At 46.2% G+C, this 15,078-nt stretch overlaps 1 protein-coding gene across 1 annotated transcript in view; it reads left to right on the top strand.

Annotated features, from left to right (window-relative positions):
• eml4 (EMAP like 4) overlaps positions 1-14,132 on the top strand; it is a 40,390-nt gene extending 26,258 nt beyond the window's left edge. Inside the window, exons 3-12 of the mRNA XM_083696213.1 lie at positions 982-1,133; positions 1,253-1,378; positions 2,586-2,717; positions 2,821-2,888; positions 3,023-3,111; positions 3,497-3,594; positions 5,198-5,285; positions 6,188-6,286; positions 7,307-7,437; positions 10,327-14,132. Of these exons, the coding sequence (XP_083552339.1) occupies positions 982-1,133; positions 1,253-1,378; positions 2,586-2,717; positions 2,821-2,888; positions 3,023-3,111; positions 3,497-3,594; positions 5,198-5,285; positions 6,188-6,286; positions 7,307-7,437; positions 10,327-10,827 (1,484 nt within the window). The 3' untranslated portion in view covers positions 10,828-14,132. The remainder of the gene's footprint in view (positions 1-981; positions 1,134-1,252; positions 1,379-2,585; positions 2,718-2,820; positions 2,889-3,022; positions 3,112-3,496; positions 3,595-5,197; positions 5,286-6,187; positions 6,287-7,306; positions 7,438-10,326) is intronic.
• Positions 14,133-15,078: the final 946 nt, after the last annotated feature.

Below are 15,078 nucleotides of genomic sequence, written 5' to 3'. Positions count from 1 at the left end.
TGGCATGCTGTAGAACTGGATGAGCAGAACTGCGGCCTGGTGCCAGGGATAAACTGTTAATCTCCTTTTATTTACCTGCTTTGTTCTGCTGAAACTGGGGCCATCGCACCTCCTGGAGGTGTGTGTGTGTGTGTGTGTGTGTGTGTGTATGTGTGTGTAGGGGGGGGGGGGTGTACATACATACATGACTCTGCATGTGTGCAAACAGTACATGCGCGAGTGTTCATGTGTGTCTCTGCATATATTTGTGTCTGTGTGTCTGTGTGTGTGTCTGTGTGTGTGTCTGTGTGTGTGTGAGCTGCCGAGGGGTGGGGGGGGAAAGTTTGGACATATCTGTCTTGTCTGAACTGTAAAGGGATCAAGGTCAAGTCAATGTGGGAGAGTAAAAGCAATGCAGAGACAGACACACTCCCTCTGACACTCCATGTTGCCTCCATTGAGAAGTCAGGTTTAGTCTATCTGGCCTTGAGGGATGGCCCCTGTCTGCAGTGTCTGTTCCTGTGTGTTATCAGCAGATAATTCAGTATTATTTCAGGAGGAGCGATATGGAGGAATGTGGAGAATGCAGCCATATCAACCATAGAAAAATACGCATGCACGCACGCACGCACACACACACACACAAACACACACACACTGCCTTCTTCAGAGCATTATTCTGAGGTGTAGACACACACACACACACACACACACACACACACACACACACACACACACACACACACACACACACGTGGCTCCCCTGAGAGAAACAAGCGCTGGCTTGTACCGTGGCACATGAACCACATTGGCGAATGTCAAGTATTTGTGGTATCCTATTCCCAGAAATCTCGTCTGTGAGCTGTTTTACGGTCCCACACACTCTCCCTCTCTCTCATTCCCCCCCCCCCCCCCCACCGCCCTTCTGGCACTTTTTTTTTTCTTTGTGCTATCCCTCATTTCCCCTCTTTCTCCTTTACTCCCCCCCCCCCCCCCGTGTAGGTGCGTTTCAGATCAGTCGTCAGATCAAGGCCCATGATGGCAGTGTGTTCACGCTGTGCCAGTTGAGGAACGGGACCCTGCTCACAGGAGGTGGAAAGGACCACAAGATCATTCTGTGGGACCACAACCTCAACCCAGAGAGAGATATAGAGGTGCAGTGACTCTGAGCAATACAACTAGTCTCATTCCTAAAAGACCGATATCCCCATTCGCTGGGGAACATGCCCACTGAATAAATAGCACACTGATCAGACTAGTTCTCCTCTTTCAGGTCCCTGATCAATATGGAACCATTCGGGCCGTGGCCGAGGGCAAGGGGGAGCAGTTTTTGGTTGGCACGTCCCGTAACTTCATCCTGAGGGGGACGTTTAATGATGGTTTCCAGGTGGAAGTGCAGGTAAGCAACATTTTACCCTGCAGAAGCAGAAATCCCTACACAACATGGGTCTGCAACCTAAGCTATGTGCATGTGTAGCACATGCAGTTGGCACCTTGTTCAGCTTCCATTGCTGCATCCTATTTCACCCTTTTCATGAAGTATGCTTTTCATGAAGTATGCACTTTCCCACATGGATTTAGATAGGAATGGATTGGTATGAGAGCCCATGCCTATACCAACACTGCATACTTCAGGGGAAAGGTGGTAAAATGAGACACAGTCCGTGGCAACATACTTCAGGTGTCAGTGATGACAAAGTGCGAGGCTAAGCTGACGTGGGCTACATTTGTATACGACTGGAGCTCTTAAAAAGGTGAAGAGAGTCTCTGTTCAGGCGGGGGAGTGAGAGGGACAGACTAAACCGATGGGAGGCATCCGAGGACCACATGGCCATGCCAACTATGCCAGCTGTGGGCAGATCAGCCCCCTCACTGCTCTTTCCTCTGCAAGGGTGGGCAAGTGAGCGACGAGGCTGCTATTTTCCAGAGCGGAGAGCATGTGGGAGCTGTGTTGTGTAACTCAACTTAATTTTTCCAGTGATTTGATCTTTGTGTAAACAGGCTGGCTGAGGTATTCATCCTCTTTTGATGGCAGCCAACAGAACCCCCTTAACCGCTGTCCTGGCCCTCTTTGAGGTCATCAGCCGTCACAAATTTTGGACATTTTACAGATACAATCATCACCGATCGATGTTTAGATGTTAGCCATAACCGGAGAGGATTTCTTTCTATCTCAATATAATTACTCCATTGGCCTGTTTAGCTGTCTGTAAATGAATGGGAGATACTATACTGTGATATGCCTTGTGAGGAGGAATAGTCCCAGGTGATCGCTAACACAGCACACATTCTGACAGACTTGTTCTGACAGACTAACCCTAACCCTAACCTAAAGACATTCTAAACCACACGCTCCAGCATGTTAAGCATTTAAAATCAGACTCTTGGTTGTCCGGTCACGAGTATTACACGATTACGAGTATCAAGTTCTGCACCCCCTTTCGGCACACTCCTAGTCATTAGAGCCCATAAGAACAGATCTAGGATCAGCTGAACCCCAGATCCTGGACAGAACCTTTACGATATTAAAATGAGCATGGATTCGTATTCACCTTACTCAGGCATCAGTTTGGGAGGAGGACGTTTCTAACCTCTGACCTCTGCAGGGTCACACAGATGAGCTGTGGGGCTTGGCCTCGCACCCCTTCAAGGACCTGTTCCTCACTTGTGCTCAAGACCGACAGGTGTGCCTGTGGAACTCTGTGGACCACTCCCTGGAATGGACCAGACTCCTGGAGGTAAAAACCCAACCCCCAACTCCACCCCCACCCCCTCTGTATACATTGAAGTTTATATCTCTCTAACCCTCTTTTTTTCCCCTACTCCTCTCTTCTCTCTCAGGAGCATGGTCACTGTGCTGACTTCCACCCCAGTGGGGCTGTTGTGGCCATTGGTACACACTCAGGAAAGTAAGTCCTGACCACAACACTATATCTCTAACTGCATGTCTTGAGCACTAAAGTGTCTCCCTTTGCTTGTGTCTGGGGAAATATTCATTCTCATGTCTGTCTGTCTGTCCGTCCCCCACACACATCTGTTCCAGGTGGTATGCTCTGGACGCAGAGACCAGGGACTTGGTGGCCATTCACACAGATGGGAACGAGCAGCTGTCCGTCATGCGCTTCTCAGTTGGTGGGTTTGTCCTGCCCCTCCGTCAATCTGATTGGTTTCTTAGCCAAAGTGACATTGATGCGCAGCGCTCCATTCCAAAAGTTGAACACAATTCAATAAGAGAGCGCCTGGAGCGCTCTGCTAAAAACAGCGAAGCGGGCCACTTTGGTGCAGAAACACGCAAAACATGTCCTTCCCATTGAAAACAACTGGAAAACATTGAGGTGCATTGAGGACAAGAGACCCCTTAGGGGATCAAGATACGATGGGAAATTAACTTGTTGTGATGCCACACCCATATCAGGACCATGGGCTTGGATTTGATGGGGGGGAAAACCAGAAAGTATGGAAAAGTAATGGAGGTTCATTACCCACAACCCCCTTCTCCCTGTGTGTGTCTCTTCAGATGGCACCCTGCTGGCAGTGGGATCACATGACAACTTCATTTACCTCTACACCGTGTCGGAGAAAGGCCGCAAGTACAGCAGATACGGGAAGTGCACTGTGAGTCCACCATGGGAGGCACAGCCTCTGTGTGTGTGTGTGTGTGTGTGTGTGTGTGTGTGTGTGTGTGTGTGTGCGCGTGCGTGCATGCGTGCGTATTGTATGTGCAATACAGAATTGATTTCTTACAGGGACACAGTGTCTTTGTCTTGTGTATATTTGACCTCCTCAGTCAGGCAGTGAGTAGAGCACAGGGAGTACAACTGTAGGCAGCATGGGCCAGGCCAGGAGGTTACAACTGTAACCATGTAAAAGCCACCCCATTAAAGTGAGTTACACAGCCTGTGTGTGTGTGTGTGTGTGTGCGTGTGTGCGTGTGTGCGTGCGTGCATGGGTAGCAGCAGGGTAGAGGTAAAGGTTTCCAGAGCGTGACCAGGAGGAGAGAGCTCACCCCAGCAGGTCTTCAGTGGTTTGGACCCCACATGGCTGCTCTGAATTCCTCCACTGTTACACACACACACACACACACACACACACACACACACACACACACACACTCTGTTGTTTTAAACCCTCTCTGGCCTCCCTCCGCTTGGCTGCTGCTCAGTCTGCGGTCTCTCTACCTATTTTATATCCCCCTCTCCCGCACTTTCTCTCACACTCTCTTTTATTTTCTTCTCACATTCACCCCCTCTCTTTTACTCTCTCTCCATATCTGTATCTTTTTATTTTGTTCTCATTCCTTCTCCCTCTCATTCTTTTCTCTATCTTCTCTCTTCTCTCGTTCTCGTCCCACCCCCCACCCCCCACCCCCCTCTCTGTCTCTCTCCTATCCTGTCTGACAGACCTATAGCTAAGGTTAGACTTAGGTCATCTGCATCACTCTAAAGTTGTGGACAGACATCAATGTCAGGACCATGCTGGGAGGTCACTGCTTCTGCTGCAGGTTGGACAGGTCAAGTCCACGACCATAGTGTGGGCTGTCTACTACAGTAGGTTGAAAGGCAGTATAGTGAATTGTAGTGCCAAGCAAGATCGCACACACATACACACGTTTTAGATTCTCCCAGACAAGCAATGCTTTGGTTCCCCGGGGCTCATGAGGGAAAACAGTAGCAAGAGACAGATATATATCATTACACAGTCATATATGTACTGTATGTCTGTGTGTATGTGCATTTTGCTCATGATTTGATTCAGATTTGTAGTTTGTGTGAGAAAGTTAGTGCAGCAGCTGTGGAGTGTCTAGCCTTAGCGTCAGAGGCATTCCTGTGTGCGTGTGCGTGTGCGCGTGCGTGTGAGCGTGCGTGTGCGTGTGCGCGTGCGTGTGCGTGTGTGTGTGTGTGTGTGTGTGTTGGAGGGAAGCCTGCAGACTCATAGGAAATCAAACAAAGTGCCAAGAGAGGCAAACAGAGATTCCCTCTCTGACCTTGAGTGTGGAGGAGGACCACCAGGCACAAAAACACACACACAGACACCCTCCTCTGGGCTGAGATGGAAGACTGAAGTTTCCTCCCACGATTGTGAACTTCACAGCTGTGTGGTGTGGGATAAGATACTAAGGCTAACTAGCTGCTCCAGTGTGACAGAGTCGTTACTCTTTGAGTGGTCTCCCTCTTTTATGAAACTACCACTCTAGATACTCTGTCTCTCTGCTCTCCAGGGACATTCCAGCTACATCACACATCTTGACTGGTCCCCAGACAACAAGTTCATCATGTCCAACTCAGGAGACTATGAAATCCTTTACTGTGAGTACACCACCATTGAAATTATCTGTAATGATGCACAAAATGCAAATATTTTGAGACTAAATCACCTTACAGTGCCCTGCTTAAGTAATTATTTTTGGCTCTATACTCCAAAACCTTGGATTTGAAATCAAACTATTACTATGAGGTTAATGTCTCATCTGATATTTGTGTACATATTGGTTTCACCATTTAGAAATGACAACACTTTGTATGCATAGTCACCCTATTTCAGGGCACCAAAAGTAATGGGACAATTGTCTTGACATGGGGTTTCTGGTTAGGACAACTGTCCCACAGACCAGGAGCACTCTCCAGGAGGTAGGCATGAATGTGTCAGAGACTACCATCTGCAGAATATGTCACCAGAGAACTACAGAGGCTTTAATGCAAAGTGCAAACCACTAGTTATCCTCAAAAACGATGTTCAGGTTACAGTTTGCTAAAAAGTACCTACAAAGCCTGCAGAGGTCTGGAAAAAGGTCTTGTGGACAGATAAGATGAATATTATCCAGAGTGATTGCAAGTGGAACGTTTGGAGAAAGAAGGATCAGCCCAAGGTTTACAGCATACCACCTCATCTGTGAAACATGATGGAGAGGGTGTTATGGTTTGGGCATGTATAGCCGCCACTAGAGCTGGCAAACTTGTCTTAATTGATGATGTAACTGCTGAAGGTGGCAGCAGAATGTATTCTGAAGTGTACAGAAACATCTTGTCTGATTGAGTACAAGCAAATGCCTCCCAAAATCTTTGTTCTGATTCAATCTTCAGATTTTACTAAAATGTTACCTCCCTGTGTCCGTGCGTACATGCTTATTGCCAGCACATAGAGTATGTTCATGAATTTGTTGTGAATTGTTGAGTTAAGCTGTAACCTGTTGAACCCATCTCTTTTGCAGGGGACATTCCAAATGGCTGCAAGTACATCCGCAATCGTTCCGAGTGTAAAGACATTGACTGGGCCACCTACACCTGTGTACTGGGCTTCCATGTCTTTGGTCAGTACCTAGTTTACAGTGACCTGTCTGTCTGTCTGTCTGTCTGTCTGTCTGTCTGTCTGTGTGTGTGTGTGTGTGTGTGTGTGTGCATGCTTTCTTGTGTGTGTTTCTGTGTGTGTTTTCACGTCATTGATGAGGGTTTGTGAAGCTCTATAAATGAGTGGATGCTATTGATGTATCAGTGCGGCCTACTGCTCCACAAAGACTGCGATTCTCAATCACAAGCACTTTTAGGGTTCTCTCTCTCTTGTGTCTCTTTTTCTTTTCCCCTATTTTCCCCTCCCTCCCTCCCTCCCCCCTCTCTTTCTCCTCTCTCTCTGTCTCGTTCTCTAATGCATGTTTGTAAAAAGAGGAAAATGCAAGGGCTCTGATTTGAATAACAATTAATTAACTCTCCCTTCGTTGGGATCTCACTACTTGTTGGTTTAGTCTCACTACTTTGTTGGTATCTGTATGTGCCACCCCTCCTCTCTCTCTCTGAGGAACTCATGCCCAGCATAGTAGAGACCCACATTAGCCCCCCACTCCACATTTTTCAGCTCTTTATGAGGCTGGAAATGTAGTTAACTCTTGATTTTCAGATTCCACAGTTCTTGGCCAGTGCTGAGACTGATAGGACCCTTGGCAATTGAGATTGCATATGTGTGTGTGTGAAGCAATCACTATTCCTGTCTTCATTTCTTTCTCTCTCTCTTTCTCTCTCTCTCTCTCTCTCTCTCTCTCTCTCTCTCTCTCTCTCTCTCTCTCTCTCTCTCTTTCTCTCTCTCTCTCTCTCTTTCTCTCTCTGTTTCTGTTTGTGTGTGCATGAGAGAGAGAGAGATAGTTAGAGGGAGAGAGAATGAGAAACGTGGGTATGAGAGAATAAGATTGACAGAATGAAAGAGTATTTGTTTGGGGAGTGTGGATTGGACTGCCCTCTGGTGGTATGTTTTTGACATGGGTCCAAGCACTTTGTTATGATCCTGACCTGTTTGTGTCTGTGTCTGTGTCTGTGTCTGTGTCTGTGTCTGTGTTTTTCAGGAGTGTGGCCTGAGGGATCAGATGGCACAGACATCAATGCCCTGATCAGGTCTCACAACAGAAAGGTGATTGCGCTGGCTGATGACTTCTGCAAAGTGCACCTCTTCCAGTACCCCTGCTCCAGACCCAAGGTAGACCAGCCCCAAGTGCTCAACTCTTAACACCTTTTACATGTACAGTGCCCTGCGTCAGTAATGGAAGAGTGACACATTTTTTCTTCTTTTGGCTCTACACTCCGAAAGTTTGGATTTGAAATCAAACTATTACTATGAGGTCTTTTTTTAGATGGTATTTGTGTACATATTGGTTTCACCATTCAGAAATTGCAACGGTTTTTATGCATAGTCCCCTTGTTTCTGGTAAGTCAGGTGTGTTCCATCACATCATTTGTGCAGTTAGAGGGGGCCCTTAATGTCTAGTATTGATTCTAGACTTTGTGTTTGCCTTTGGAGTCTGTTATTGGTGTCTGTCAACATGAGGACAAATGGACATCAATGAAAGTCAGGGAAGCCATTATGAGGTTGAAATATCAGAAAAAATCTATCAGAAACAAAACCTTAAACCTTAACACTAGAGCCTCCACAGGCACTCATGGACGTCATGTGAGGCATTATAATAAAATAGGACATGGGTATCACAAATGCTGTTGTAAAACCCATGTCCTCCTCTTTCCCTGACTTTTCCTAAGTGTCTTTTTATAACATGTTAGCGTTGTTACAATTTCAAAATCACACATAGAAAAAAATCGGGAAGCATTGTCTACCAAACTACCAAACCTTTTATTGAGAGCTTCATGTCTCTAGGCGCTATTAGCACCTGTTGTTTTCCCCCTAAGGCTTCACCTTAAATTGACCCTCGTAATAGTCACCTGAAACTGACCTTACAGTTATTAATGGCTTACCTATTTCCACCATAATGGGTATCAGCAGTAGGGGACTGGCATCTGGTCCACCAGTGGGCCGGTCGATCTGTGGACTGTGGGGCCAGTGAGCGACGCAATCTGTGGTTTCACGCAGTGGGCCAGCGGGGGCGACAGTGTTTGAGAATATAGTGATGAAAATCATGGAGCCTTTCTTGGGCAAAGGCAGACATTGACAACTTCTAATCCCCACATTAATTTCCCGGCAAACAAGTTGATTGCAAAAATGGAACCATGGAAACAAAACGCTCACTTTTGTCCATCGAAACCTGTAGTCCGCTTACTTTTTATAGTACAGCTTTCCAATATGCATCTCTCATTCCCTGGCAAACAAGTTGATTGCAAAGACGTAAGTATGAAAAAAGCTTTCTGCCCTCGCAGCATGGGGAGAGAGACACACAGAGTGGGTGATGAAGAGTGAAGTGACCCTCACTCTGAAATACGCTCCACATTTGACAGCGGGTTTAAATACTTTGTCACTGTTTTATTAATACACAAAAACTATGACTTACTTGTACCTTATTTGATGTACAAATTGTTGGAATGTTTTTTTACAGTATGTACAGTTACATCAATTATGTCTGTCAATGTTATTCAATATGTAGCACTTTAAAATACAAAATGTGGTATTCTAATGATTCTTAAGTGCTGACAAAACACAACAAGTGCATTATGTTTGCATGGTATTGATCTTATTCAATAATTACACAGAAAATACGAACGTTAAACAATGGATGTCCCCAGACGTGCTCTCTATGATTAAGGAAACCCCCAAAACAACTGTCCCACAGATCAGGAACATTCTCCAGGAGGTAGGCGTGAATGTGTCATAGACCATAACATACCCTAGACATACCTTAGGCATACCATCCCATCCACAGAAGACTTCACCAGCAGAACTACATAGGCTACGCTCCACTAGTTAGCATCAAGAACAGGATGGCCACGGTTACGGTTTGCTAAGAAGTACCTAAAAGACCCTGCAGAGTTCTGGATAAAGGTCTAGTGGACAGATGAGACAAACATGAACATGTACCAGAGTGATGGCAAGAATAAAGTGCAGAGAAAATATGGAAGTGCCCAATATCCAAAGCATACCACCTTGTCTGTGAAATATGATGGAAGGGGGTGTTATGGCTAGGGCATCTATGGCTTCCACTGTAAATGGTTCACTTGTCTTCATTGATCAGACTCTGATAGCAGCAGCAGGATGAATTCTGAAGTGTACAGAAACATCTTGTCAGCACAAGTACAAGCAAACACCTCTAAACTCAATGGACATTACTTAATAATGAAGCAGGACAATGACTCAAAACATACTGACATAGCAACTAGGGAATTTTTTATGGCCAAATAGTGGAATGTTGTTGACTGGCCAAGTCAATCTCCAGATTTAAATCCAATTGAACATGCATTTCATTTGCTGAAGAGGAGACTTATGGCAAATCGTCCTCAAAACAAACAACAACTGAAGGTGGCTACAGTACAGGCCTGGCAGAGCATCAATAGAAAAGATACCCAACGTCTGGTGGGGTCAATGGGTCGCAGACTTCAGGCAGTTGTTGCATGCAAAGGATTGTCAACCAAATGCTAATCATTAGTGCTTAATTTGGACATTTGATACATCTGTAATTCTTCCTTCTTCTGTAATTCTTCCTTCTTCTAGCATTGTGACAGCCTATGGCCCCTGGTCTTACCGTAGATTACTTTTTCTTATGATGACTGATGGATAGATGGTTCACTTACTTCAACAAATGTATTTGTTGTAAGTTGCTTTGGATAAAGGCATCTACTAAATGCCATAAATGTAAATGTAAATTTGTCCCATCACTTTTGGGTAACCTGAAATAGGAGGACTGCATAAAAACGTGTTGTAATTTCTGAATGGTGAAACCAATATGTACACAATTACCAAATAAAAGCTGAGAATCTCTACTTTAACCTGATAGGAATAGTTTGATTTCAAATCCAGTGTAGAGCCAAAAGAAGAAAAAAATATTCACTGTCCCATTACTGACGCAGGGCATGTGTGTGTGTGTGTATAATATATATTTTCCTGTTACAAGATTATTGTTTATCATTGCATTTCCTTCTTTCTCAGGCACCCAGCCATAAGTACAGCGCTCACAGCAGTCACGTGACCAACGTGAGCTTTCTCCACAACGACAGTCACCTGGTGTCCACAGGAGGAAAGGATACCAGCATCATGCAGTGGCGCCTGGTTGAGAAGACCTCCTCATTGGTCCCCAGCGACTCCTCCCTGTCTCTGGGGGAGGGGCTCAACTCCTCCACCCGCAGTGTCCCTGCGGTGCTGCAGACACCCACCCCCACCGAGATGGCCCCACCCCCCCTCACCCTGACCTCTGACCCCCCAACAACCTGCGGGACGGGAACACCTCTCCCCATGCCCATTGAGCACACGGCCAACGGACAGCAGGAGAGCTCTCCCGAAACCCCGCCCCCCACCGACCTGACCCCGCCTCATTTTGAGTCCACCCCGCCCTCCTCTGACAGCACGCTGAGCCCCAAGGACAGCCTGGACCCCAGCGATGACACGGCCACACCTAGCGACGAGGGCCGGCCCTTCACACCCCCCTCGTAAGAGCTCTGAGGCAGCGGCTGGCGGCCCAGCGCTCTCTCCTGCTCAGCACCCCCCTTAGAGGCACCTCGATGTCACTGCGTCTCTCAGGCGGAGCGCAGCAGGGTTCAATATCTGTTCAGGTTTCTTTCATTTTTCCTTTAAATTTCTTTTAATGCTCTTTTTAGTTTTGATTTGAAGTCTGTGTCCATTGTGGAAGAATGGAGGGTATACGTGAGACTTGGTGGTAATATTGGTTTTTGACGTGTTTATAACTTGTTTTCACTCTATTGAGAGTGTGAAGAGATAATGTTGTGATTATTCTGGGTCATGCTGTAATATGAGATTGCAGATTGAGCTTTAGGAGAGAGGGACGTACAAACACACACAGAGACACACTAGCACACCAACACACACACACACACACACACACACACACACACACACACACACACACACACACACAATATTACACCTCCTGAAATCACAGGACAACAATACATGATAGACACATCATCGTACTTGATACCGAGTATTTCTGGATGTCTTTATACACATGCATGTTATGCTAAAAGAGCCTAATGTCTCTTCATTGAGCCTAGAGGTTGCCAGGCAGGTATCCCTAATGCAAACTTCTCAGTCCAGCCCTCAACCAACAAACATCATGTCCATGCTATGTTGCCACAGCAGCTAATAATAATACAAAAACATGCAATAACTCAGCGTTTGACAATGTACAACCACACAATCATCACACACTATCCCATGCAGTCATAAATCACTCTGCGGCCACGTGTGTGTGTGTGTGTGTGTGTGTGTGTGTGTGTGTGTGTGTGTGTGTGTGTGTGTGTGTGTGTGTGTGTGTGCGTGCGCGTGCGTGTGCGTGTGTGTGTGCGTGTGCGTGCATGCGTGTGAGTGTGTGTAGGCCTGACATGCCTGCAGACAGGGTCTCCTTGGCAATAAGCTGTTCTCTCTGGCACAGTCCCTGCAAGTGTTCCATCCCTCCCTCCAGCTTCAACGTTACTGCAAAACCAGGACTGTTAGACAACCGGATGTCCTGTCTGTGGTCAAGGATACAACCAACCACACTGCAACCCACCAGCAACATTGCTCAGCTGACTCTCTCACCTTGCTGCATTAGTTTAATTCCTATTCCTTTCATACTGCTCTCTTTTTAAAGCTCACTTTGGGTCTGTGTTTCCACTCTCTGCTCTATGGACTGAGATGTTTGTTTGTTTTTTAGAAAAAGTAAGAAGATGTAAAAGAAAAAAGAAAAAGTCTTAAGTGTGTGTGAGCTGTCGTTTACACGTTTGTGTCATTCCGGAAGGAGGGTGTCTTCCCCCCCATCCCTCCCCACCCATACCCCCCCCCCCCCGCCCCCCTCCTCCTCACTCCCCCCCATATGCAGAAACTCAGGATTGGAACACACTCACAGGAATACACAACCAGCAGAGAGAGTGGTAACAAGGGAGCGACTCTCTTCAGCTTTGTCTTTTCGTCGCCCTCTCTGTGTGCTGGTACATCGTGATGGTATGAGAGGAAAAGGGCTCTTGTGTGTCTCAGCTGGGAGCTAAAAAGATACATATTTCTATAGTGACGTGTCTATGTACAAGGGTGGAGTGGTGATATCAAGGAAAATTAGAGGAATGTTATGACAAAAACGCATCGACATGGATAGCAATGCACAGCAACAGTTGAGTGACTACTACAGAATTAAATAATGACCGGAATGGCGATGTCAGGAATGGCGATGTCAGGAATGTCTGTTGCCAGGTTATTTTATACTTAGAGGGTTTTGTACTGGTTTTCTGAATGCTAAATGTCCGGAAGAGAACAGTGAAAAAAGATATGAGGATTAGATGAAGCATGTTTCAGTGCAGTAGGTTATGTTAAATTGACAGGGTGATGGGGGGAGGGGTTGCACTCGTTTGTTGCACTCGTTTTGTTCCCCATTTTCTCAAATCAACTTCTTGAGAATGCTTGTTAGGTAGAATGTTCCAGAGTTTGCCTTGTGGTTTTTCCTGTAGTTCTATCGTGTAGGATTTCCGTCCCTCAAAGCGATGCTTCTGAGTGCATGAACCTTGGAGGTGGAAAGTAAATGCGCTTTTTTACCCAATATCTCTCATGACCACAGTTCCTTCTTGTACCCCCCTCCCCCACTCTGCAATGACAGGTGTCTCTCTCTGTCATAATAATCTAATATCCTTCTATAATGGTATGCCTGTGTGTATATATTTGGTCCCTCCCATCTAGAGATAAATCCACAACAGATACTTGTCTGTGCTTTTACCACTAGGGGGCACACTCCTCCAGCTCATGTATGTACTTGTTCATGTACAGGCCAGACATGGCTCATAGTAGTTCTCATAAATAATGGCTGAACAGGCATTTACCAGACCAGGGTCCCTAAGGATGCTGTCCCCAGGGGAGGTTGTCATGGTGGGACAGTGAAGTGGCTTTGAGAGTGCCTCTGTAGTCTCTCTCCTACTACAGTGTATTCATGGCCACTCACCTTGCCAGTATGCTAGGCGTGGTAGTGGTCTGCCAATCTGAGGCCTACAGCAGACATGTCTCTTGAATGTTGCTCTGACAAATTGCCTTGCCATACAAGATGGACTGGGTTCTTACTGCCTATGTTGGCTAAGGGGGTTTTATACGGGAGGGAGGGTTAGTAAGGTGTGGAAGATATGGGGTATCAACATTCGGGCATCCTTTGTATTGAGCGCTGATATGGATGTGAGGATTGAGGAGTCTTTTGGAGGGTTTGAGGTTTTCTCTCTGTGGGTCCATCCATCCATCTACCCTTATTTTGGGGATTGTCTTTTTTGGAAGGGCTTGTACAGAATCTTGTTTTTGAGTTTGATGGGCTAGTATCCAAAACACACAGAGGAAAGAGGAGGAGAGAAGCGAGGTTGATGTAGACACAATGGTCCTCGACTGGTCTGAGTCCTCAGCCCTGTGAATGTATGTGTCCTTGGGAGAGGTGGGGGTGGGGAGGGGGGTCTTCTCCCCTGCAGTGGAATGGCTGGCCCTCCCCTGCCCTCCATCCCAGAGGACGGCAGCCTGTGCTCATTTTGTGATCATTAAGTCAGTGGGTGGGGGTGGGGGGTGGGGGAGGGACACAGACATGTAAAACCTTTTTGTGTATAATACAGAATAAGCATGGTGGCAACCACACATGATGACAATGATGTTGATAAGATATGATGACTGACAAAAAAAACAAAAAAACATGACAATGTTTGAGCCAATCTGTCTCTCATGCATTCCTGTCAAACGACAGAAAAATACTGAAGATTTCAAAAAATGAAAATAAACATTTTAAAACAGTGGAGACCCCATTGCTTTGTATTTGCTTTTTTTGCACTATTTCAACTTATCACTGTGAGAATGTTTTATGAACTGAATAACTAGTTTAGGTTGATAATTCCAGCTCACTCATTTCATGTCATTGCTCTTGTTTTTACAGGAGCAGTAAGTCCAGTAAGACAAAGTTTGACTTTGATCCTCCAAAATTTCTGTCTGTGTTTGGATAACCTTGTCCCTGAATCTGTTTGCCTGCCGTTCATTATCAATATGAACCTCATGATACCTGGTCTATCCTGAGTGTGTGTGCAGTCGGACAGTGGGCGTGGCCTGGCACTGACTCAGCAGGACAGGCATTTCTAGCTGACTGGCACACACATAACAGACCTGGAGTAGACCCAGACCCACAGCACAAAGAGGAGCAGAGACTGGGTTTCTGCAGTGCAGGGAATGATGCCAGAATAGATGCCTTCGAACAGCATGACTGCACCATCACACACACACACACCGACATGCACGTAAGCACAGATACGCACAGAAGCACACTCCTGTTTGCATGCACACGCACACACGTCAGATGCACACACACACATACAGTACACTCTCTCACTCTCTCACTTCTTCACTCATTCACTCTCTCACACTCTCACTCACTCACAAAGCCAGACTCCATTAATAAAGAAGGTCACTGTTGTCTGGATGGGAGGCAGGATCCATCAGGTGAAGTTTACCAGATGAACAAATCCTGTCGACCAATAGAGAGGAGTCAAGGAGGTGCTTGAAACGGACGCAGGGACTTCAAGTGGCATTATTATGCGAAAATAAATGGAATTATGGCATCAAATACTCCATATTTTCATTTCATGTAATGTGTGCAAATCGAGATTGAAACTAGAGGGCGGGGAGGGGAGGGACATTGCGAGTGGAGCTACAGCACAAACCTTTTGAAATGTGCGGTCTTGGTGACAA

The sequence above is a fragment of the Argentina silus genome, assembly GCF_951799395.1.
Source record: "Argentina silus genome assembly, chromosome: X".
In the NCBI taxonomy this organism is placed as follows: domain Eukaryota; kingdom Metazoa; phylum Chordata; class Actinopteri; order Argentiniformes; family Argentinidae; genus Argentina; species Argentina silus.
Note: the sequence above shows the minus strand (reverse complement) of the source record. Positions and strands in the feature narration are given on the sequence as shown.